The sequence below is a fragment of the Crocodylus porosus genome, unplaced genomic scaffold, assembly GCF_001723895.1.
Source record: "Crocodylus porosus isolate Cpor-Errol unplaced genomic scaffold, CroPor_comp1, whole genome shotgun sequence".
In the NCBI taxonomy this organism is placed as follows: domain Eukaryota; kingdom Metazoa; phylum Chordata; order Crocodylia; family Crocodylidae; genus Crocodylus; species Crocodylus porosus.
In genome coordinates this window covers 6,719,407-6,738,720 of record NW_017728915.1, presented here as the reverse complement: position 1 = coordinate 6,738,720, position 19,314 = coordinate 6,719,407, and the positions used below count along the sequence as shown (strand labels likewise).

Genomic DNA, 19,314 nt, shown 5'->3' with positions numbered 1-19,314 from the left:
GATGAGCAGCAAGATTAGGCGGAGGGGCACCAGGTGACAGGACAGTCAATGGATTAACACCATTGATCAATGGTTCTCAACCTTTCTAATCTCGAGGCACCCCTTGGAAAAATGCCAGCTCTTAGTTTTCATTGTTTTTTGACCACAGAAAAATAATAAAGCAGTTACTCTGTTTTCAAAAAACTCAGGAAGACCACAATTACAGATTGTAATTTGTGAATCTGGATTTATCTTGCGCATTATGTTTGTTAACCTAACAGTACTAACATTGTGTGGCACCTTGTGGCACCCTGATTGAGAATCACTCTCAGATTCTCACTGTTGGAAGGCTAGGCTAGGGTTAATGGAGTCACAGATCAGCAAGGATCTTTATTTTCTTTGTTTAAAAATCTGATTAAAAAAAAAAATTCATAAATTCTCTAATTAAAAACCCCAAATAGATTCACAGATGTAGGGTCGGAAGGGACCTTGCAGATCTTCTAGTCCGACCCCCTGCCATGGGCAGGAAAGAAAACTGGGCTCAAATGACCCCAGCTAGGTAATTGTCAAGCCTCCTCTTAAAGACCCCCAAGGTAGGAGCCAGCACTACTTCCCTTGGAAGTTGGTTCCAGACCCTAGCCACCCTGACTGGGAAGTAGTGCCTTCTAGTATCTAATCTGAACCTACTCTCTAACAATTTATGGCCATTATTCCTTGTTACTCCAGGAGGCGCTCAGGGGAACAAAGTCTCTCCCATTCCCCACTGGTCCCCCCTAGTAAGTTTACAGATGGCCACCAGGTCCCCCCTCAGCCTTCTCTTGAGAAGGCTAAACAGGTTAAGGTCCCATAGCATCTCCTCATAGGGTCTGCCCTGCTGTCCCAGGATCATGAGAGTGGCCCTCCTTTGGACCCTCTCGATGCTGTCCACATGCCTCCTGAAGTGTGGCTCCCAGAAATGGATGCAGTACTCCAGCTGTGGCCTGACCAGTGTTGCAGAGAGGGAGTATCACCTCCTTGGCCCTGCTTGTGATGCATCTATGGATGCACGACAAGGTATGGTTAGCCCTAACTGTGTCCTTGCATTGGCAGCCCACGTTCATCTCGAAGTCAGTAATGACTCCAAGATCTTTCTGCCACTGTGCTCTCGAGAAGAGAGTTCCCCAGCCTGTGGTATGATGCTGGTTCTTATTGCCCAAGTACAGCACCCTGCACTTGTCAGTACTGAATCCCATCTTATTCTCATTTGCCCACCCCTGTAACCTGTCCAGGTCCAGCTATATCCTCTTCCTCCCTTCTAGTGTGCCCACCTTGCCCCAAATCTTGGTGTCGTCCGCAAATTTAAACAGGGTGCTTTTCACCCCCTTGTCCAAGTTGCTAATAAAGAAATTGAACAGTATGGGCCCAAGGACTGAGGCCTGGGAGACTCCACTGCTCACACCCCTTCAGGTCGCATATGACCCGTCCACCACCACTCTGAGTGCGGCCCCTCAGCCAATTTGCTATCCATCAGACTGTGTAGGCATCAATGCCACAGTTGCCTAGCTTTTTAATGACAATGAGGTAGAAGACCGGTGTCAAAGGCCTTCCTGAAGTCCAGAAAGACCATCCACTGTGATGCCTGCGTCCAATGATTTTGTGACCTGATTGTAGAAGGCAATCAGGTTGGTTTGACAGGACCTGCCCCTAACGAAACCATGCTGGTTGCCCCTGAGCATCATCCCACTGCTGGCCCTTCACAGATGCGATCCTTGATGATCTTCTCAAAGAGCCTCCCCAGGATTGGAGTAAGACTAATTGGCCTATAGTTGCCTGGGTCCTCCCTCCTCCCTTTTTTTTTTTTTTTTTTTTGAAGATGGGGACCATATTGCCCCTCTTCCAGTCGTCTGGCACCTGGACAGAGCACCACAAGTGCTGGTAAAGCTGTGTCAAGGTCCCCATGATAACCCCTGCCAATTCCCTCAACGTCCTAGGGTGGAAAGTGTCTGGACCTGCTGATTTGAACATGTCCAACCCCTCCACAAGTCCTCATAAATCCACATATATTCTCTCTCTGCCTCTCTGAAACTCAGTGCAATGGATGGGGGTCACTACAAAGGAGAACTGGGAACAGCCAAGAAGAATCCAACTGCATCAAGCTTTGCTCTGTATTTTGAATTCATACTGAAACTCAATCCATTCTTTTTAGTCACTTGTTTTAAGTGGGGCCCAGGATCAGTACAGATAGATACTGTGTGTCCTCTTTCCTTTCTCCCCTGTTCCTGTAAGGCTGTTACCTACCAGCACTAGTGTAGAGAAGCACAGTGAATGGCAAAGTGCCATTATAGAGGGAGTGAGAAGGTGCCATATTTTATTTACCTGAAGGTCAATTCTACTTACCCTACAGTGTCATCTTCATTTGTACTGTCTTTACCTTCATCTCCCTCCCACAGTCACTGGCAACACTATGGGGATACTTGGGAGGTTTTCTGAAGAGCATATCAACTGAGCCTGCTGTGCCCGCTTGTCTGTTGGGGCATCTCAACGGACCACCTAGCTGACTCATAACACTCGTGGGCACAGGGGCACTCTCAGATACCAGTACTTGTTTTGATCATTTGCTAATTCAGTGCTACTGCCTTGAAGAGATTTCAACAGGTTCTTAACACTAGTCCTGAAGCCAGGGGAGAAGCCAGCTATAGCGGAGGAGATTTTGCTTATATAATAGCTGCTGAGGACCCAACAATTCCAAAGGAGAATAAAACAGGCTCCCTCACAGTCTTAGGTGGGCAACAGAAGTGCCAGTTCCCAACCAGCCACAGAATCTGTCCAACAGCAGAAAGAACACTCTGGATTCGCAAATCCCAAAGACAAAGTTGCAAAAACAGAGATTCTGACTTTGCCAAACTTCAAACAGTTTAAACTGGAAAAGTTTAACAAGTGACGTCATGGGGAACCACAAGATGAGTCACTTTTTTCCAACTAAACCATGCTTTTCAAGAGAAACATACAAAGTTCCTGCGTTAATGATCAAGTCATTCTACAGCCTAAATGGTAACCCACTGAATAGTCACAAACCCTCACTTCATTAACACAGGGGCTTTTCTCTGAACAGAGGCAGCTTTGCCTAAACGACAGAAAAGCTCCAGTGCATGGAATTCCAAGCCCCAAAACCAGAATGATATGGAAGCTATTTCTGGTCTGATCATTGCTGTTGTGAGCCCTTTTCTGAGGTGTCCCCGTCAGGTCTGACGACACTCCGTTCCATTTGCCCTGATACTAAAGGCACTTCTGCCTGCAGCTCAGCTACATCAAGATGCATACTGATGAGAATTATCATGCGTGAACTGGTAGTGCAGTGGGATTCAGTGCTTATTAAGAGCAAGAGCTTACTCCCTCAATTAAGTCACTGGGAGATTTGGCATTTGTTTCCATGGGAGCAGGCTCAGATCCTTAATCACTGGCCATCTGGCTGACATGCCTCAGGATGAAGGGACATTTCCCTAGACTCGCACAGTAACAGGTCACAGTTTAACAATTTGGCAGAGAGCAGAACACCGGCTACTGACCTTATTGGCCCAAGTCCAACAATGGCTGAAAGCATGTGCCATACCTCAGTGGTTTGCAAGACTGCTCCACTGTACCAGGGAGAAGTGGGAGGAGTCTGCATGAAAGACTTGGAAGAAGCACCAAACATTATCACATCTTCAGAAATTAAAATGCAAACTCTGGGCATTTTCCACCAATGAGCCAAAAATATCTGCTTTCCCCAATGCTAAGTGGCTCCCCAAATCATTTGGTCCAACTGACAGGTCCCATCCTAAGTGACAGGAATCCTTCAGTGCTGGCACACAGCAGTTGCCTTCTCATACCCAGCCTGGCTTCCCCCTTGGGTATCTCTCTTTGTCTGTTCTTGACAAGCATAACCCCAGATCCCTACACCCTCACAATGGCTCCTGTAGGAAAGTGTTCCCTATATGCTGGGAAAACACTTACTTATTCTGGCACTGCATGAGCTGTCTACCTGTGGGCTCAGTGCATCCCACTGTATGGAGATAGGACCTGTAATCAATGCTGCACAGATACTTACTAAACCCCTGCACATATTGCATGACACTTTGCATGCAGGTGGAGAATGAAAGGCCTAAGGCTAGAATTAGTGTGGCAACTATTTTGGCAACTACAAACCCATTCTAGTGTAAATCTGAGTTTACAGCACAGAGCAACCCTGGAAGTGCCTGAAGAAGCGCTGCTCTCAACCTGGTCTTATATCAGGGCAGGGATGTCTCCAGGCAGGGAAGGAGCCTGGGGAAAAGCTGAGTGTGGGGAGAAGTGAGCCCTCGCCCACTCTGTGGACAACGTCCTCTGCTGCAGCTGCTTGCAGCCCAGCTGGAGCTACTTGTGCCTGCCCAAGACAGTCCTGTGGGCTGCAAGCAGCTACAGCAGAGAGCTCCAGCCATAAGGCGGGCAAGGGGCCGCTTTCCCACCCACATGCTCAACTTTTCCCCATGGAGGAAAGCGGCCTCTCCCCGCCCTGTGGCACCGGCAAGCGGGGGGAGGGAGGGGGGGAGGCTCCACCTGCTGTCACCATGTGCAGCCCTGACGGGCGAGCCCGGAGCTGGAGTGGGGCCCAGGCTGGCAGCAGGGCCAGGTTACAAGCTGGTGCTGAGAGCAGGGAGGGGAAAAGCAGCCCCTCGCTCACCCTGTGGCTGGCACCCCACACTGTAGCCACTTGCAGCCTGAGTGCAGCTGCCTGTGCCTGCTCCAGTTGTTTTTTTTTGGTAACATTTTATTAGAAAACAGACAGTCCTGCATGGGCTGCGAGTGCCCGCAGCAGGGAGGGCCAGCCACAGGGTGGGCAAGGGGCTACTTTTCCCAGCGCTCCGCACCAGCTTCTTTCCTGCCGGCGAGCAGGGGGTTGAGGCTGTGCGCTGCCCCCCACCTCTACCACAGGGCTGGGAGGTACTGGGAGTGAGCAGGTACAGGAGCCAGTGGGAGCACGGGGTTCGCACTGGTGTCCTGGGGCCAGTGCCGGCAGGGCCCAGAGCAGGGTGGCAGGAGCGCGGGGTCCCAGCTGGCAGGGGCTCTATGGAGCCAGGTCAGCTCCCCCCTCGCCCTGCTGGTGCAGCCCAGCCCAGCTGCACAGACCCCTGCCAGCCTGTGCCCCGCTTTGGGCCCCACCAGTGCTGGTCCTGGGACATTGGTCCCAAGATGGTGACCAGGGGGCAGGGCACCTGTCAAGCGGTGGGGCTACCCATGTGGCCCTCGACAGCCTGCCAAAACTGGGTAAGCAGCCCTCCGCCCGAAATAATTGCCCACCCTTGCATTAGATGCACCTTTTCAGCAGCCCTTCCCCACCTCAGTGGCATTTTGTTTCTTGAGAAAGACCACAGTTGCATGTTAAGAGTCTTTAAAGGGAGCCCAGGTCCCCATGGAACACCAAGGAGGGCACTGCATCACTTAGTAGCATCCCACAAATGAGAGACAGGAAGAAGCATGGCTCCTTTGAAGAGGCAGCTAAATACCTGAAACCTTAAGGGATATACTAGCAAGGTAACTGGTACCACAATTAAGCTTACTTGCTACACTTTGGTCAATCTGCGTGACAGCAGGCTTGTAACTGGGAGCTCCCAGAAGAGAGCAGAAGGAAGGCACGCCACGCATGTTGATGCATATGGATGGGTATTTGGAGCAGGAGCTGTGTCAGCCTGGCAGTGTGTGGGGTTCTGTGTTTTTCAGGATCGAGAAGGAATAGGGCATATTATTTTACATTTAGATTATATTCAAATTTAGGAGCCTGGCAACTTCAATTATTTGGTGTCCCTTTAAAAGTTCCAATGGAATCCCGGGCACACAGAAAGCGTCTGAAGCTTGGATCAAGCCAAGTTGCAGCACATTCATGAAAACGGGACAAAACACATTGCAATGTGCTCCAATTCAAATGAGTGCCATACCAACTTCTCAAGGGAGGTTACTGCAGTCGCATAGGTTTTGTGATCTTTTGCTTTTGTTTTGTCTTGGTTTAAGGTTGCAAAATGTCAGAGATCAACTAATCAGAACCCCATACATACCACTGGCATTTACAGTGACATTGTAACACTCCCTAAAATCTCTTCTGACATGGCTGTCCACCCAATGGAAGGAGGGAGAACTGTTCATGGGATGGAACACATCATCCAGTCCTCATTTCCTGTGCTGAAGTAAGGTAGAGCACCACGCTGGGCATCGATACACATATATTGTTGAGTCTGCTCTGCACATTAGCTGCCGCGCACTGCACTGCATCACATGCAATTGTATAAGCAGCAAAATGCAGGTCAGTGCACAGAAAATAGTGACAGCGTGCTTTTGAACTAAAACACCTTTGATGCGTTTTAGTTCAAAAGCCCATCACCGCCATTTTCTCAGTGCTGACATGCATTTTCCTGTTTATACAAATGCATGCGCTGCAACACTAGATGCTTTTAAAAATGCCCGGTGCTGCAATGCAAGCACGTGTACAAATGCCCTCTGCTCTTAATGAACTACCACACTCCATTGCAGAGGCAGAGGCATTACAGGGGCAACAAAGCAACTTCTATCTGCTGCCAGGAAGCAACGTAGATGCATCCTCCTAGATGACAGTCTTAGAGAAACCTATACTTTACAGAGCAGGAACTTAAGAAACCAAACTACAAATTCAGGGTTGAGCCACAGCCCCTTGCAGACAGACTCAGAAATGCCACTTTGTATCATTTATAGAACTGACTTGGGCATCCCAAGTATGTCACCCCAATTTAAAAAAACCCTGTATGCAACAGTAAATTCCACCTTTGTTCCTAATCTTGTCTTCCTTCACTCCCAAACCCTGTACATTTCCATGCATCCCTCATCGCCCAGCATCACCCTCTTTAGAATGAGGAAGAACACCATGGTAAATCCACACATCTTCCTCATACAGTTATACCCTTTTCATAAGACGCATAGACATTACCAAACCAGGACCCCAGATTCAGTTCAACAAAAGCACTGACCAGCAGCTAGTTGCCTTAGGATTGTATTTTCCCCCATAAAGCTTGTGTACAGAAAGCAGCAGTGCTATAGCACTAACTCAAAAATGCTGAGGCATCTAGTGCAGGCTGGTGGCTTCAACCATCTACACCCTAAGCAGGGAGCAATGCTGCACAATAGTACTATGCAGTTGGCCAAGGCAAACACAAGATGTCTTTACCACAGAAGAAGATTCAGTTTCAAGTGACTCCCCGTTCCAACTGTCAGTCTGTCTGCGGAGACAGAAAGAACAAAGGGAAGCTAAGCACATACAGCAGGCAGCTACACCACATGCTCAGCCTTGTACTTGATGTACTACTCTGATGTTCCTGCTCCCTCGGTATAAGGCTGCGTTTGCCAGACAAGAAATTCCCCAGTGCCAGCCCTGTGGCAAGTGCCATGCTGTAAAGAGGTCAACATACATAGGCAGTAACTTGCCACCTCTAGAGATTCAGGGGCAACTGCAAAGCTTGTTCGCATCATATTGCTATAGCAACATTTTATCCAATTCAGGCTATGGACAGACATAACTTCCAATTATTTTTTTAAAGAGTGAGAAAGTTGCCACTTACAACATAACTGGTCAACAACTGCATGCTTCTATAATCATACAAGTATGCTAAATCACTAATTTAAAGCTGAATGAAACAGGGTTAACACTACAGCAGCTTATCTCCCTGTACACCATTACGGGAGTATGCTGAAATAATAGCTATGCTGGAGCATTTTATATTGGTTATCACTTGATACCAATATAATTGTTGCATCTGTCCACATCCCCAACTGCCTAGTGCTGGCACAGGTCATGGTTGAGATGCATTGCCAGAACTATATGCAAAGAGCCCAGCTCTGGTGCAATCGTGGGTGGTTGGGTCAGGATAAGAAGAGCAAGGAGGGCCAAAAGTCAGAATTGAGAGAAACAATGCCCATGAATGGAGAAAGCTTGCTTGCACTCTGGTCTGTCACAAGCTCTCAAAACCTTGCCTGCATGCAGCAGATAGACTTCATACACCTTAAAAGAGGTCTACAGGTGAAAAAACAGTTTTAAGTGGGTTGAAGATGGAAAACTGGCTCTTGGCTGCTCTAAACAACACAGCCAAAATAACATGGAAGGTGCCTCTGGCACCTTAGCTCCACAGCTGAGAAGGTATGTGAGACTTGGCAAAGAAGTGCTGATCTATGGCCTTGCTGCCACACAAGCATGTGGGATGGAGGAAGAGCATGAGTTGTGCTAGGAAGTGCTCTGCTGCAGTCTGGTTACTACAGAAACGCAACCACCTAGCCATGCCTCAGAAGGTTAGATAAAGGAGAAATACCCTGCCTTGCAGATCCTGCCCTTGAACATGGCTGTTCTGTTTTCAGTGGTGATCTCCCCTTACACTCTTCAGCATTTCTGATATGGTTTCATCTCTGCAGTACGATAGAGCCACTCTGACTCATTCTCTTTGGACCAGCACTGCCTTATGTATTTCCTGCTTGCTTTCTTCGGCATGAGTAAGGCTGCTGGAGGTGGCTTTGATAGATATATCTATCTTTTTGAGAAGTGGAAAACTGAAGCATCAGAAATACAAAGCACTGCTTCTCACAAGCAGGTTCAGAGGAACAATCCCTCAGAAAGCGACAGGATCCCACCTACACAAGAGAGTCAGCCAATCTGAAAGCAAGGAGATGCTGCCTTGAATAACTATCAGCAGCTGCCTGGTTATGCAGCCAACGCAACACTTACTTGTAAGGTACACTTACTGCTATTTTTCAAGCAATGCTCATAGCTACTAAACCAACATTTTGCACATCAGTCACTGGCAACACACTGCCCTTCTCAGTAATGAAGTTACTTCCTGTCTCTTCCCCTCTGCCTCCCCCATACTCAGTGCACTGCAATGCCCCCACCCAGAGCTGCAGCTAATGTTCCCTTCCATGCCGCCACCCAAAAAAGAGTCAGAAAGAGACGCTACTGTTACAGAGATTTCACAACAGCATGATATCTATGAGCAAGAGCCTCCTCAGCATCCAATTGTTTGTTAAATGCCTAAGGGATCAGCATTAGACTAGGGAAGCACCAATAAAGATCTTCTTGGCTGATACCAATAGCTCATTATTAGACAACTATGTTGGCTGATGCCAACCCGATAACCAATTTATTTACAATGCCTTGCATTTTAAAGTACTGACATAAATAAACTTTTTTTTTTTTTTTTTTTTTTTTACATGATCCAGCAGCCTCCTGTGTCATATGTATCAGTGTCCATGTGCTTAAAAATGACAGCAAGGGTGCTTGAACTAAAGCTCAAATGAACTTTAGTTCAAGCACCACCATTTTTAAGCATGGAGATGCTTTTAAGCAGAGCAAAGCTGAGCAAAGTAGAGCTGAGCAGAGCAAGGGCGGATGCAGGCTGCCTGCTGTGGGTTCGGGGCTCTCTGCCCTGCTGCCTCTGCCCTGGGAGCCCCGAGCTGGCTGCACACCCCCTGCCCACCCAGCAACAGGAGGCACAACCCACTGCCCCCCACTGGTGCCCAGCAGGCAGGGGGTGCACAGCTGGCACAGGGCTCCTGAAGGAAAGGCAGCAGAGCAGAGTGCTGAGCACAAAGCGAGCACCCTGCATCCATGCCATGCACAAAACTGGGGGGAAGGGGTATATGCCCCCCCATGCCTCCCCACACAGTGGAGGGAAGGCAACCCCACACCTCCTGGATGAGCCTCCCATGGCTCTGTCCCACCCCCCACCCAAGTCCCCATGTCCCTGAATGGACAACAGCCCCAGCTCCAGCCCCACTCCCTCCTTTACTGTGGGGACCTCAATCTGTGTGTCATCCCCCCACCCCTTCCCCTCTACACACTTACCTACAGGGAGCTGCTCTTCATGCTACCCAGCTGTATTCCTGGCAACAGGCATGCATGCAACTGCACACAAGCATGGAGCACAACCTGCGTCTTGCTCCCAGCAGCCACAGGCAGGACCCCTTGCAGGATAGAATGCTTCCTCCCCTGCAAGGGGAAACTTGATATTTCCTGAGGGATCCCAGGCATCCAGGGCCCCAGGCCCCACAGGGGAGAGAAAACCCAGGTGTCCAGGGCCCTGGTCAGAAGGCATAATTATTGGTAAACATTATCAGCTGCAACACCCAAAAAAGGCCGATAATATCATTCCTCCTTTTATCAGTGCTGATCCGCTAGGCCAGTGGTCTCCAAACTTCTTTGATCATGCACCCCTATCAGCAAAAAATTTTTGCGCATGCGCCCCCAATATATGTGTATTTATATAAATATACATATAAATAGAAGTGCTAATATTTTCTTCCCACACCCCAATGAATCGTCTTGTGTGCACCCCACTTTGGAGACCACTGTGCTAGGCAACTGATACATCAGCACACCTCTGCATTAGACCCATATCATCTTGCCATGTATATATACCACTCATGTTTCCCCCTAGCCAATCATCCCTCTGGTCCCCAAACTACACCTAAAGGCAAAAAGGTTGGTTGCTAGCAGGCATTTATTAGAAGTTTTTGGTCCCTTAAAACAAATGCTCCTTATTTGTTCATTCAACAGTGGCATACCCAAAGATTGCTCCAGCCTATACCAGTACTGATAGGCTCTAAACTCAATCAGCTAAGATTTTAAAGCCACCATCATTGGGAGATGGTAAGTAGCAAGGGCAACCACCTGAGAAACAGATACTGGAAATAGCAAGGGCAGAACTCAGTCAGTCTTTACTGTACAGGAGATAAGCTAATACAAAGAGAGGAGATAGATGCTTTTTTGATACCACCAGACACAAAAGTAAGGGAAACATGAAAAGCTCTGAAATGTCAACCCTAACCCCAGTTTGTTCCAGGCAGCATGGCATTCCACAAAGCAGAAATTTACCTAGCTCATCCCACCCCAGCAGAGCACCTCTGCAATGAAACAGGTAGGCCCAACAATAGGAGTTCTTCACTTCAGACATGCACCATGAACCTCCCAAACATCTTGGCACTGAGCCACACACAATGCCCACATCTGGCAGCATGACAGCAAGCCTGTACACATGCAAAGAAAGGAACCAAATCAGTGTGGTGACTTGATGATGAATTCTGAAATAAACTGGGATCCTACTCCCCACCATGCTAGGATGTGAATAAAAGGAAGATTTTTAAAGGCATAAATAGCATTCTACAGCTAATTCTCACCAACTCTCCATAGGTGTTAGTATCTACACACATGCCTTTGAAATTCTCCTGAGCTCTTAGTACAAAGCAGGCACTCTCACCTTGATCACAGGTTTTGCACAGAGAAGGGCATATACTGTAAGAATTAAACTAGAAATTCTACCATTAGCTGTTCTAGTCACAGGTCAGGGGAAACCACAAAACTAGCTAGAAGCAGGAGCACACCAAGCAAGCCACAGGCCATCTCCGCTTTAAGGCCCCAAGCCTGCAAAAAAGTTTATGTCCCAAGAGCCAGTTAGGTTTCAAAACAGGTGGACAAGCATGTGGGCTGTCCAGAAGCCAGTGGCAATTGCACTGAAGCTACTGACCTGTTCCACTTGCACGCACCCCCTTCAGCTCAGAGGTGTACACATACCTATGTGAGATGGGGTGACAAAGCTAGCAGTCCCTTCACAGCATCTTATGACATAGGCTGTTACTTACAAAAGCTTACGCATCTCTGATTTAACTGGTGTATAAAGGTACAACTCTACCCTGTCCTCTGCCTGACCTCAGGCTAATGTGCAAACTACCTCTGGTCTCAAAAACTGAGACCAGAGTTGGGGAATCAAAAACAAAAAGAAGAATCAGGCCAAGTGCCTAATGCAATAGCTTGTATCCATTAGCCCAGTGGTACTCAACCTTTCTAGACACAAAGCACCCCTTGTTAGACTCAAGACACTACTCTTTAGGCTTAAGGCACTTCCCAGAAAATGCTGGCTCTTAGTTTTAACTAGTCTTTTGGCTATGGGAAAAAAAAAAAGAGTACAGCAGAGTTGCATCTTACGGGGGGGGGGGGGTGTTACATTCTGAAGTCAGCGCGTAAGGCAAAAATCATATATAGTCAAAATATATTGTCCCAGGGACAGCGAGAGGAGGGACCGGGAAACCCCGCCCGTGACGTGTACGTATGTGAGGCGCAGCACGGGAAAAAACATGAGGGAACAGCAGAGGGAACTGCTCACTCATTGAGCGGAATGGTGGGCGAAATCATCCGCACTATTTAAATTGTTATTCAACTATACGCCAAGCGCATATAGTTGAATTCGCATAAGTTAAATGCACATATGATGCAACTCCACTGTACTTTTTCTGTTGCAAAGAACTCAGAAAGACCACAGCAGGTCAGCATGTTAAATACAATGGATTCCTATTTGAAATCTCAAGGTTTATCTTATGAATCTTGTTTTCACATCTAACACTATTAACATCATGTGGCACCCCACAGCACCCTGGTTGGAAATCCCTGCCTTAGCTTTTGTCTTTAGAGCTACCTGTATAGCCTTCAGTACCTCCAGGCTCTATTTGGCATATTTTAATATTCTTCAAAGCAGAAGATCATAAAGCTAACTGAAGAAAGGATGACTCTCAGTGTGAAAGCTCCCAGCAGATAGCTCTGCTAATTACTCTTGCTCTCAGAGTCCTGGGCTCAGACAGAACTCTACAAACATCCCTTCACCTACATTTTGCACAGCCCCAGCTGTGCCACCCCAGCCCTCACCTCCTTCTGCCAAAACTCAGGTAATTCACTTCAGTTCTACCTTAAACCTCCTCCTGATCCAACAGCAGCTACACTGGTTGGAGTGGTATGTGGATGTATAGAAGTGGGTCCAAACACAACAAAACCAATTCTACAAAGATGAAAGACAAAGAATTAACCTTCTACATCCCTTCCTGCCACAGCACAGCAACCCTGTTATACCTCTGTTGTGTTCCATGGACAACCAGCCTCTTAAGATACCCTGCCATTATCAATTACTATCCTTTGTTGGTAGACTTCTACATTCCATTTAACTAAATTTTTCCTCTGCATTTATCCTCCGCACTGCTGAAGGATCTGTTCCTACTTACTGTGTTTAGGGTACAAAACTCACATGAATCTGTAGTTTATAAAACTGAAATAGCCATGATATGGAAGCAGTAAAGAGTAGAGCAAAAAAAATACAGAATGTGGCCTTTGGAAATTTCTGCAATTGCTACTAATTTTGCAACAGGGCAAAGATTTCCATAATATCATCTCAATCGCGTAGACCATAGGGTCAAAATATAAAGCCCGGATATCTGCCAGTGACTCTGTGTGAGCTGTTTACAAAGCAATCTCATGGCTTAACATAACTATCAAAACCGGAACAATACATCCTTTAACAATCAGAACAGGGACTGCGATGACAACATTGTGGGATTCAAATTTTTATTCCCTCTACAAAGACCCCAACTGCAAGCCTGTCTCCATATATTCAATTTATGAAACAAAACACAGGTAATTTCTCTGTCACCAGCAGTAAATCAAGCCAAGGTGAGTAAGAGACAGATTGGGCACAGGTAAGACAAGAACCAAAGGGCTATTCTAAAAGTTCCCTTATGCTCAGAACTAAGCTTCCACCTTTTTGCTGCGTCTGCAAGTTTTCTACCAAGTACACCTCATTATTCTCCTAGGCCTAGAGAACTTGTCCTGATGAAACTTTGGCACAGAGATGTTTCATGGACTGGATAATGCAAGCCTCTCAGAAAGGCCTGACTAAGCTTCTTTGGATGAAGACAAGGTACTTTTCTGAGTGATTTTAGGGAGAGATCACTGCACAGGTTTGGGGTTTTTTTCCTGCAGAGAGATGGGGGGGACAGGTTGCTTCTCTGGAAATCTCTGAATTATTAACTCCTGTGGGAAAAAATGTTTAGCAAGATGCAACAAGCCTTCTGGATTCTTTTATTGTCTATTAATGGGTCTAGAAATCCTCCCTTTTCCATCACAGCTCCTTCCGTATCACTTGCACTTCACCCAGCTCTATTCAGTGGCTGTATACTCCAAGCCTCCCATTACAGGCACATACACACTACTCTCTCCAAGTCACAAATGATGAGAAGTGCTTTGCATAGCTGTTAAAACCAGGCCACTGGCTCCTGAGCATGGAGGCACTCTTCTGCATTGGCAGCTAGCTCTTCTCTGTGCTCCAGGCCCAAAAAGTTTTCCAAGCCATGGCCTCAGGCACTAAGCACAACTCCCACTCACAATGCTGGCTCTGTGAATTCCCAGAAACTCAGAAACTAAATTTCTGGAGAACTATTTTCTCTAGCACTTTCACCTCTGCAAACTGTAGGCCCCATCCTCCTCTGTACACAGCTGAGTAGCTCAGGAACCTGTTTTGTTTTGCCCAAGGGAAATGCTGGCTGAGGCCTTATATTTTTAGAGAATAGATTCACTAAAAGCACCAACTTCCGTGCAGCTGCACCCCAAGCACCAGGCTGGACCACCAAGCTTCATGGCTGCCTCTGTAAAAGAGAAGTTCCACATTGCAGGAAGAGCCTTTTAAGCAAATTAAACTTAGCGGGTAGATGGCCGGGGGGGGGGACGACACCAGTCCACATGAAGACTGAAAAGGACAAAGGAGCTGTCAGCCGTTGAAACTCCCTTGAGGCAAATTCCAAAAGCTGGGCTTGCTCACTCTTGCTCCTTTGATGCCCTATCACAAATCTGACAAACACAAACTCCTCCAAAAGGACTGCAGACTGCTTTATATGCATGACAGTCACACACCATAGAGACAGTGAGGCTCAGGATTTACCTGACCCCAGAAATGTAGACAAGGCCAGCCCAAAAACCACTGCAGAAATCTGCTCTGGGATTTCTCGTAGGAGAAGCAGCTTCCATTAGACACAATATGAGCCCAGGAAAGATCAGAATTACCACAGAATGTCACCTTCATGTACACGGTCTAATACAACGGAGAATGTGACAACTATTTTGTGTTAGAGCAGGAAGCGTGTGGTCTCCTTCCCACTTCCCTTGCAAGTCTGCAACTTCTACAGACGCAAACAGGACAATTTTAAAATGGTCAATTCTAATCTGCTATTCTTGGGGCCAAATTATTCTACCTCTCGGTGTTTTGATCTGTAAGACTACCTGACAAGAGCACTGAGGGATACGGGGGTGGTGGGGTGGGAGAAAGCAATAAATAAATAAAAGCAGATTTCTGACCCAATTCTGATTTCTCTTGTACCAACGTAAGTCAAGAATAACAACTCCACCAATTGTAGTGATGTTACACTGATGTAAACGGAGATAAGGACCACACACAGTGTACACATTAAGGAGAGGCAAATCTTGAGCTACTTTTGACAACACTGATCTAGTCTTGCGCGTGTGCACAAGCAGGTGAGTTAAGCTCACAAGCCAATTTTAAGCCTTCACGATCCAAGATTTTTGACTCAACAATAAAAGAGAACTGGTACAAAACCATTTCAGGGAAAAAAATTTGAACTGTTAGACACATCCAGCGGCTAACTAGTTTTATCTTGTGCTAACCTATAGGTTCCCCTCTCCTCCTTGCCCATTACGAGAGGTCACCCATGCCTGTCTGATTTGGCATACAAAACATATACGAAAAGCTACTTTTTCAAGATGGGGATTCCCCATGGATTCCAGCATATAACTTGTTGATCTAAGTTTAAAAACTTTTAAAAGTATCTTTTCCTCATGAGGCTTCAGGGCTTCCCTGGCCAGTTGCAGTGTCTTCACTCCAATGATGCATGCATTTGATTGATTGAAAATGAACAAACGAGACACATTCCTCTCCCCCCACAATGGCATATTAATAAGTGAAACCTTTATAGTAGGCTTGTGCAAAGCAGCAAGTATTCACTTCGGATTCAGACGATTTGGAGGACAGCGATTCAATTCAGAGATTCAAATCATTGTCTCATTTTGATTTGGCTGAATCTGATCCAAAAGATTTGGCCCTACTTCGGAGATTTGGCCATAGACTAAACAAGCAGCTGACAGCTACCTCCAGCTGGTAAGTCTGTTGGGGTTGCAGGGAGGGAAGGGGCACAGGAGAGGGAGGGATCAGGGCTGGGACTGGGACAAGCTACCCAGCCAGAGTGAGGAGGGAACATTAGTTGGGGAGGGGGGCAGGGGAGCACAGGATGCGGGCACAGCATCAGTGGGAACAGCAGCTCTGCCCTGTTGCTGCTTGCCCTGCTGGCACAGCGGGGCACAATGCAGGTGCGGCTCACTCTGGGCAGAAGGGAGCAAGTGGCAGCAGGCTGCACTCCCAGTGCTGCCACACCTGCATCCCGTGCTGCGCTATGCCACGCCACACCTCCCCGCAACCAGTGGTGCTGGTTGGCAAGTGGCAGCAGGGCAGAATCCCCGCTCCCAGCGCTGATGTGGGTGCAGCAGGGCTGGAAGCAGGGGCTATGCCCTGCTGCCACTTGCCCTCTTCCGCCCGAAGCAAGCCGCGCCTGCACTGTGCTCCTTCCACTGTGCTGGCTGTGCAAGCGGCAGGCAGCTGGGCATAGCCCCCGCTACCAGCACTGTCACACCCGCATCCCGTGCTTCCTTCCCACCCCACACCGGCTGAGCAAGCAGCAGCAGAGCAGAGCCCCCACTACTAGAGCTGGGAATGGGAATTGCGCTGCTGCCGCTTGCCAGCTGGTGCTGGGGGACGGGTGCTGCTGCCTCTTGCCACCCAACACAGGGGAACATGGGCGGGTGGTGGGTATGACAGCGCTGGGAACAGGGGCTATGCACTGGTGCCACTTGCCCCCTTGTCCGAAGCGAGCCACACCCCAGCTCAGCAAGCAGCAGCAGGGCAGAGCCCCTACTCCGAGAGCTGTTGCACCCACATCCTGCACCCCCTGTCCCCTTCCCCCATCCTGGCTGGGCACCTTGTCCCAGCCCCAATCCCTCCCTCCCCCAGTCTCTTCTTTCTGAAGAGACTGAGCCCCTTCAGAAAGCCATTCCTCAAATCTGAAGTATGAATGTGACAGGAAGAGGGTTAATCATTTCAAACTAGCTTTCAAAAAGGTTAATGCTCTATACTTCTTACTTAGCAGCACAGGAAGCAACACCCCAAGCAAAAGGCTATTGGCTCAGATGTAACAATAAGCTGTTCAAAGTTTCAGAGCAGAGCCACAATATTTCATAGAACCCCACAACACACACTGAAGAAACCTAGTGATTGCAGAATTTCCCAGTCAGCACAGCCATTTGCTTCCACATTTTAGAGGGCAGTAGTGTTAACTCAGCAGAACTTTGCCAATTCAAAATAATGACTGGGAGACCCGTGAGGTTTTACTTACTAAATTTGCAAAATGCAGTAATTGAACACACATTAAGAGGTACAGATTCTGCCTCCCAAAAGTGTATTTTGAGAGTTTGGATGTAGTTGTTCACTATGTTAACAGCTGACTAAATGTTACCAAGGGTACACCATGGTGCATTTTGTCTAATGAAGCCTTAGCTCTCATGACAAGAGTCTTTGAAATAAAGCCTTTCCTGAAAAGACATGACCATCTTTTGGTAAAAATTTGTGATATTCTACTGCAGAACAAAAAAACTGCTTTCATATGGTAACTTTCCTAGGACCTTACAGAACCTTCTTTTTAAAAGAGAAAAAGAAAGAAAGAAACAGAGAAAGATGAAGTGTTTGGATCATATTACATAACAAGGCAACTGAGAATAGGTCCCAAGAATCCCAAGTCCTTACCCCACACTTCAACAACCAGACCTTGCTGACTGCCAGACACAAATGCCTTGATTATCTAAATAAACAGTAGCATAGCTGGCAACATACTGCATTAGAGGACATTAAACAGATTCAAAGCAATTGAGAGCAGCAGCCCCTAGGATCTGCGGGAGGGAGAAAAGGGTACAAGTGCAAGTCTTGCTTTGAACTTCATTCTCTTCTGCACATGCTTCAGTCCATAATCAAAAGCCTTCCTGAAAAGGAGGCATTTGTCCCACAATATACTAGGAGATTCTCAAGAACAGTAACAATGTTTGGAAGGGAAAGAGGATGGATTGGGGAAAGGTCCCAGACTACAGTATTCCAGGAAACACAAGGAGACTTAACCCTGAAACGACTGCTGGAAAGGAGGACTCCCACCTCATTCTCTGTAGCTAGCCAAAACTAAGTCAGGGATTTAGCAGCAACTAAGCCTTGCTGGGAAAGCAAGCTTTTTGCCCTAAAGCCTGGCCAATGTAATGGCCCAAGAGTGAAGATCAGTAAGGCAGGGGAGGGAAGCCTCATCTCTTCCCTCAGCCTGACAAGTTTCCTGTAGCAGGGCCTTACTGGCTCCCCAGTTTTCTCAAATAGGCAAGTGGCTTCATTCTCTCTGCTTCCTCCTGGGCATCAAAGCTCTAGCCTCTTCTTAGCCTGTCATCAGAAAAAATAAGGCAGGCCTCTCTTGTCCTTCCTGTTTACTGAAGTCAATAAGGGTCCCTGCAAAGAACCCCTTTCCAAACAGGGTATTGAAAGCTGGTCCACTAGCATGAATCATAGTGATTGTATGCAGCTGCAGAACACTTCCCCTCAAGTTCCCCAGGAATGACAGGCCTCTGCTTTATATTTTATGATCCAAATCAACACCCTCTAAAAAGTCTCTTCATTTCTCAGATCAGTTCATATCTTGACCTTGACCCAAATCCTACAAGTTCATGAAAGCCTCAGCTGTTACCCAGCTACTGTGGCTGTGACATGGAGTTGGAAGCAGTCAAGAGCATTCCTCTTCTATACACTTGCCCAATTCATGGAAACAGACAGCTCCTAGTCAGACATCATCCAGCTGGGTAACACGTCTCCCTGTCTAACTTTCTTCTAATTAAAAAAAGGTTGCTGCAACCTGCCTTTTTTTTTTTGAGAGAAGCCTGGTACATCCCTCAAAACCACGAGGAGCTGCCAGCCGGGGCCCCATTTTACCCCCAAGCCCAACTCCTGTTGAATGCTTTGGGTTAGCTTCCACAGGGTGGTGGAAAGAGCACTACAGAAGCCCAGGGCCTTGTGAAGGAAATGTAGAGCTTTCCTTTAGTGCTGGGAGACCAGCCAAGGTCTGCACCAGTCCCTGGGGAGGGATCCAGTCTGAGTCACGCTGACTAGAGCAGACAGGACCCAGAGGAGTCTGTCTGGTGGCTGAAGCCCACCCCAGCCCCCTCCTCCCTCAGAGGAGCCCCTCAGGCGGGGGCCCCTCCGCAGGCCGCACGGCCCCGCCCCGCCCGGGACTCACCGCTGTGGGAGCTGAACCACCGGGGCGCGATGTGCAGGGGCAGTGCGTCCGCCAGCGAGGCCCGGGAGCCCAGGTACAGCATCCCGTCTCTATGGTGACCGCCGCCCGTCTCCTGGTAACCGTTGCCAGGGGCGTAGG

At 47.8% G+C, this 19,314-nt stretch overlaps 1 protein-coding gene across 1 annotated transcript in view; it reads right to left on the bottom strand.

The window, feature by feature from the left end:
- The window catches only part of ZNRF1 (zinc and ring finger 1), a 94,783-nt gene extending 75,475 nt beyond the window's left edge, over positions 1 to 19,308 (bottom strand). The window contains exon 1 of the mRNA XM_019535617.1: positions 19,177 to 19,308. Coding sequence (XP_019391162.1) covers positions 19,177 to 19,258 — 82 coding nt within the window. The 5' untranslated portion in view covers positions 19,259 to 19,308. The remainder of the gene's footprint in view (positions 1 to 19,176) is intronic.
- Positions 19,309 to 19,314: the final 6 nt, after the last annotated feature.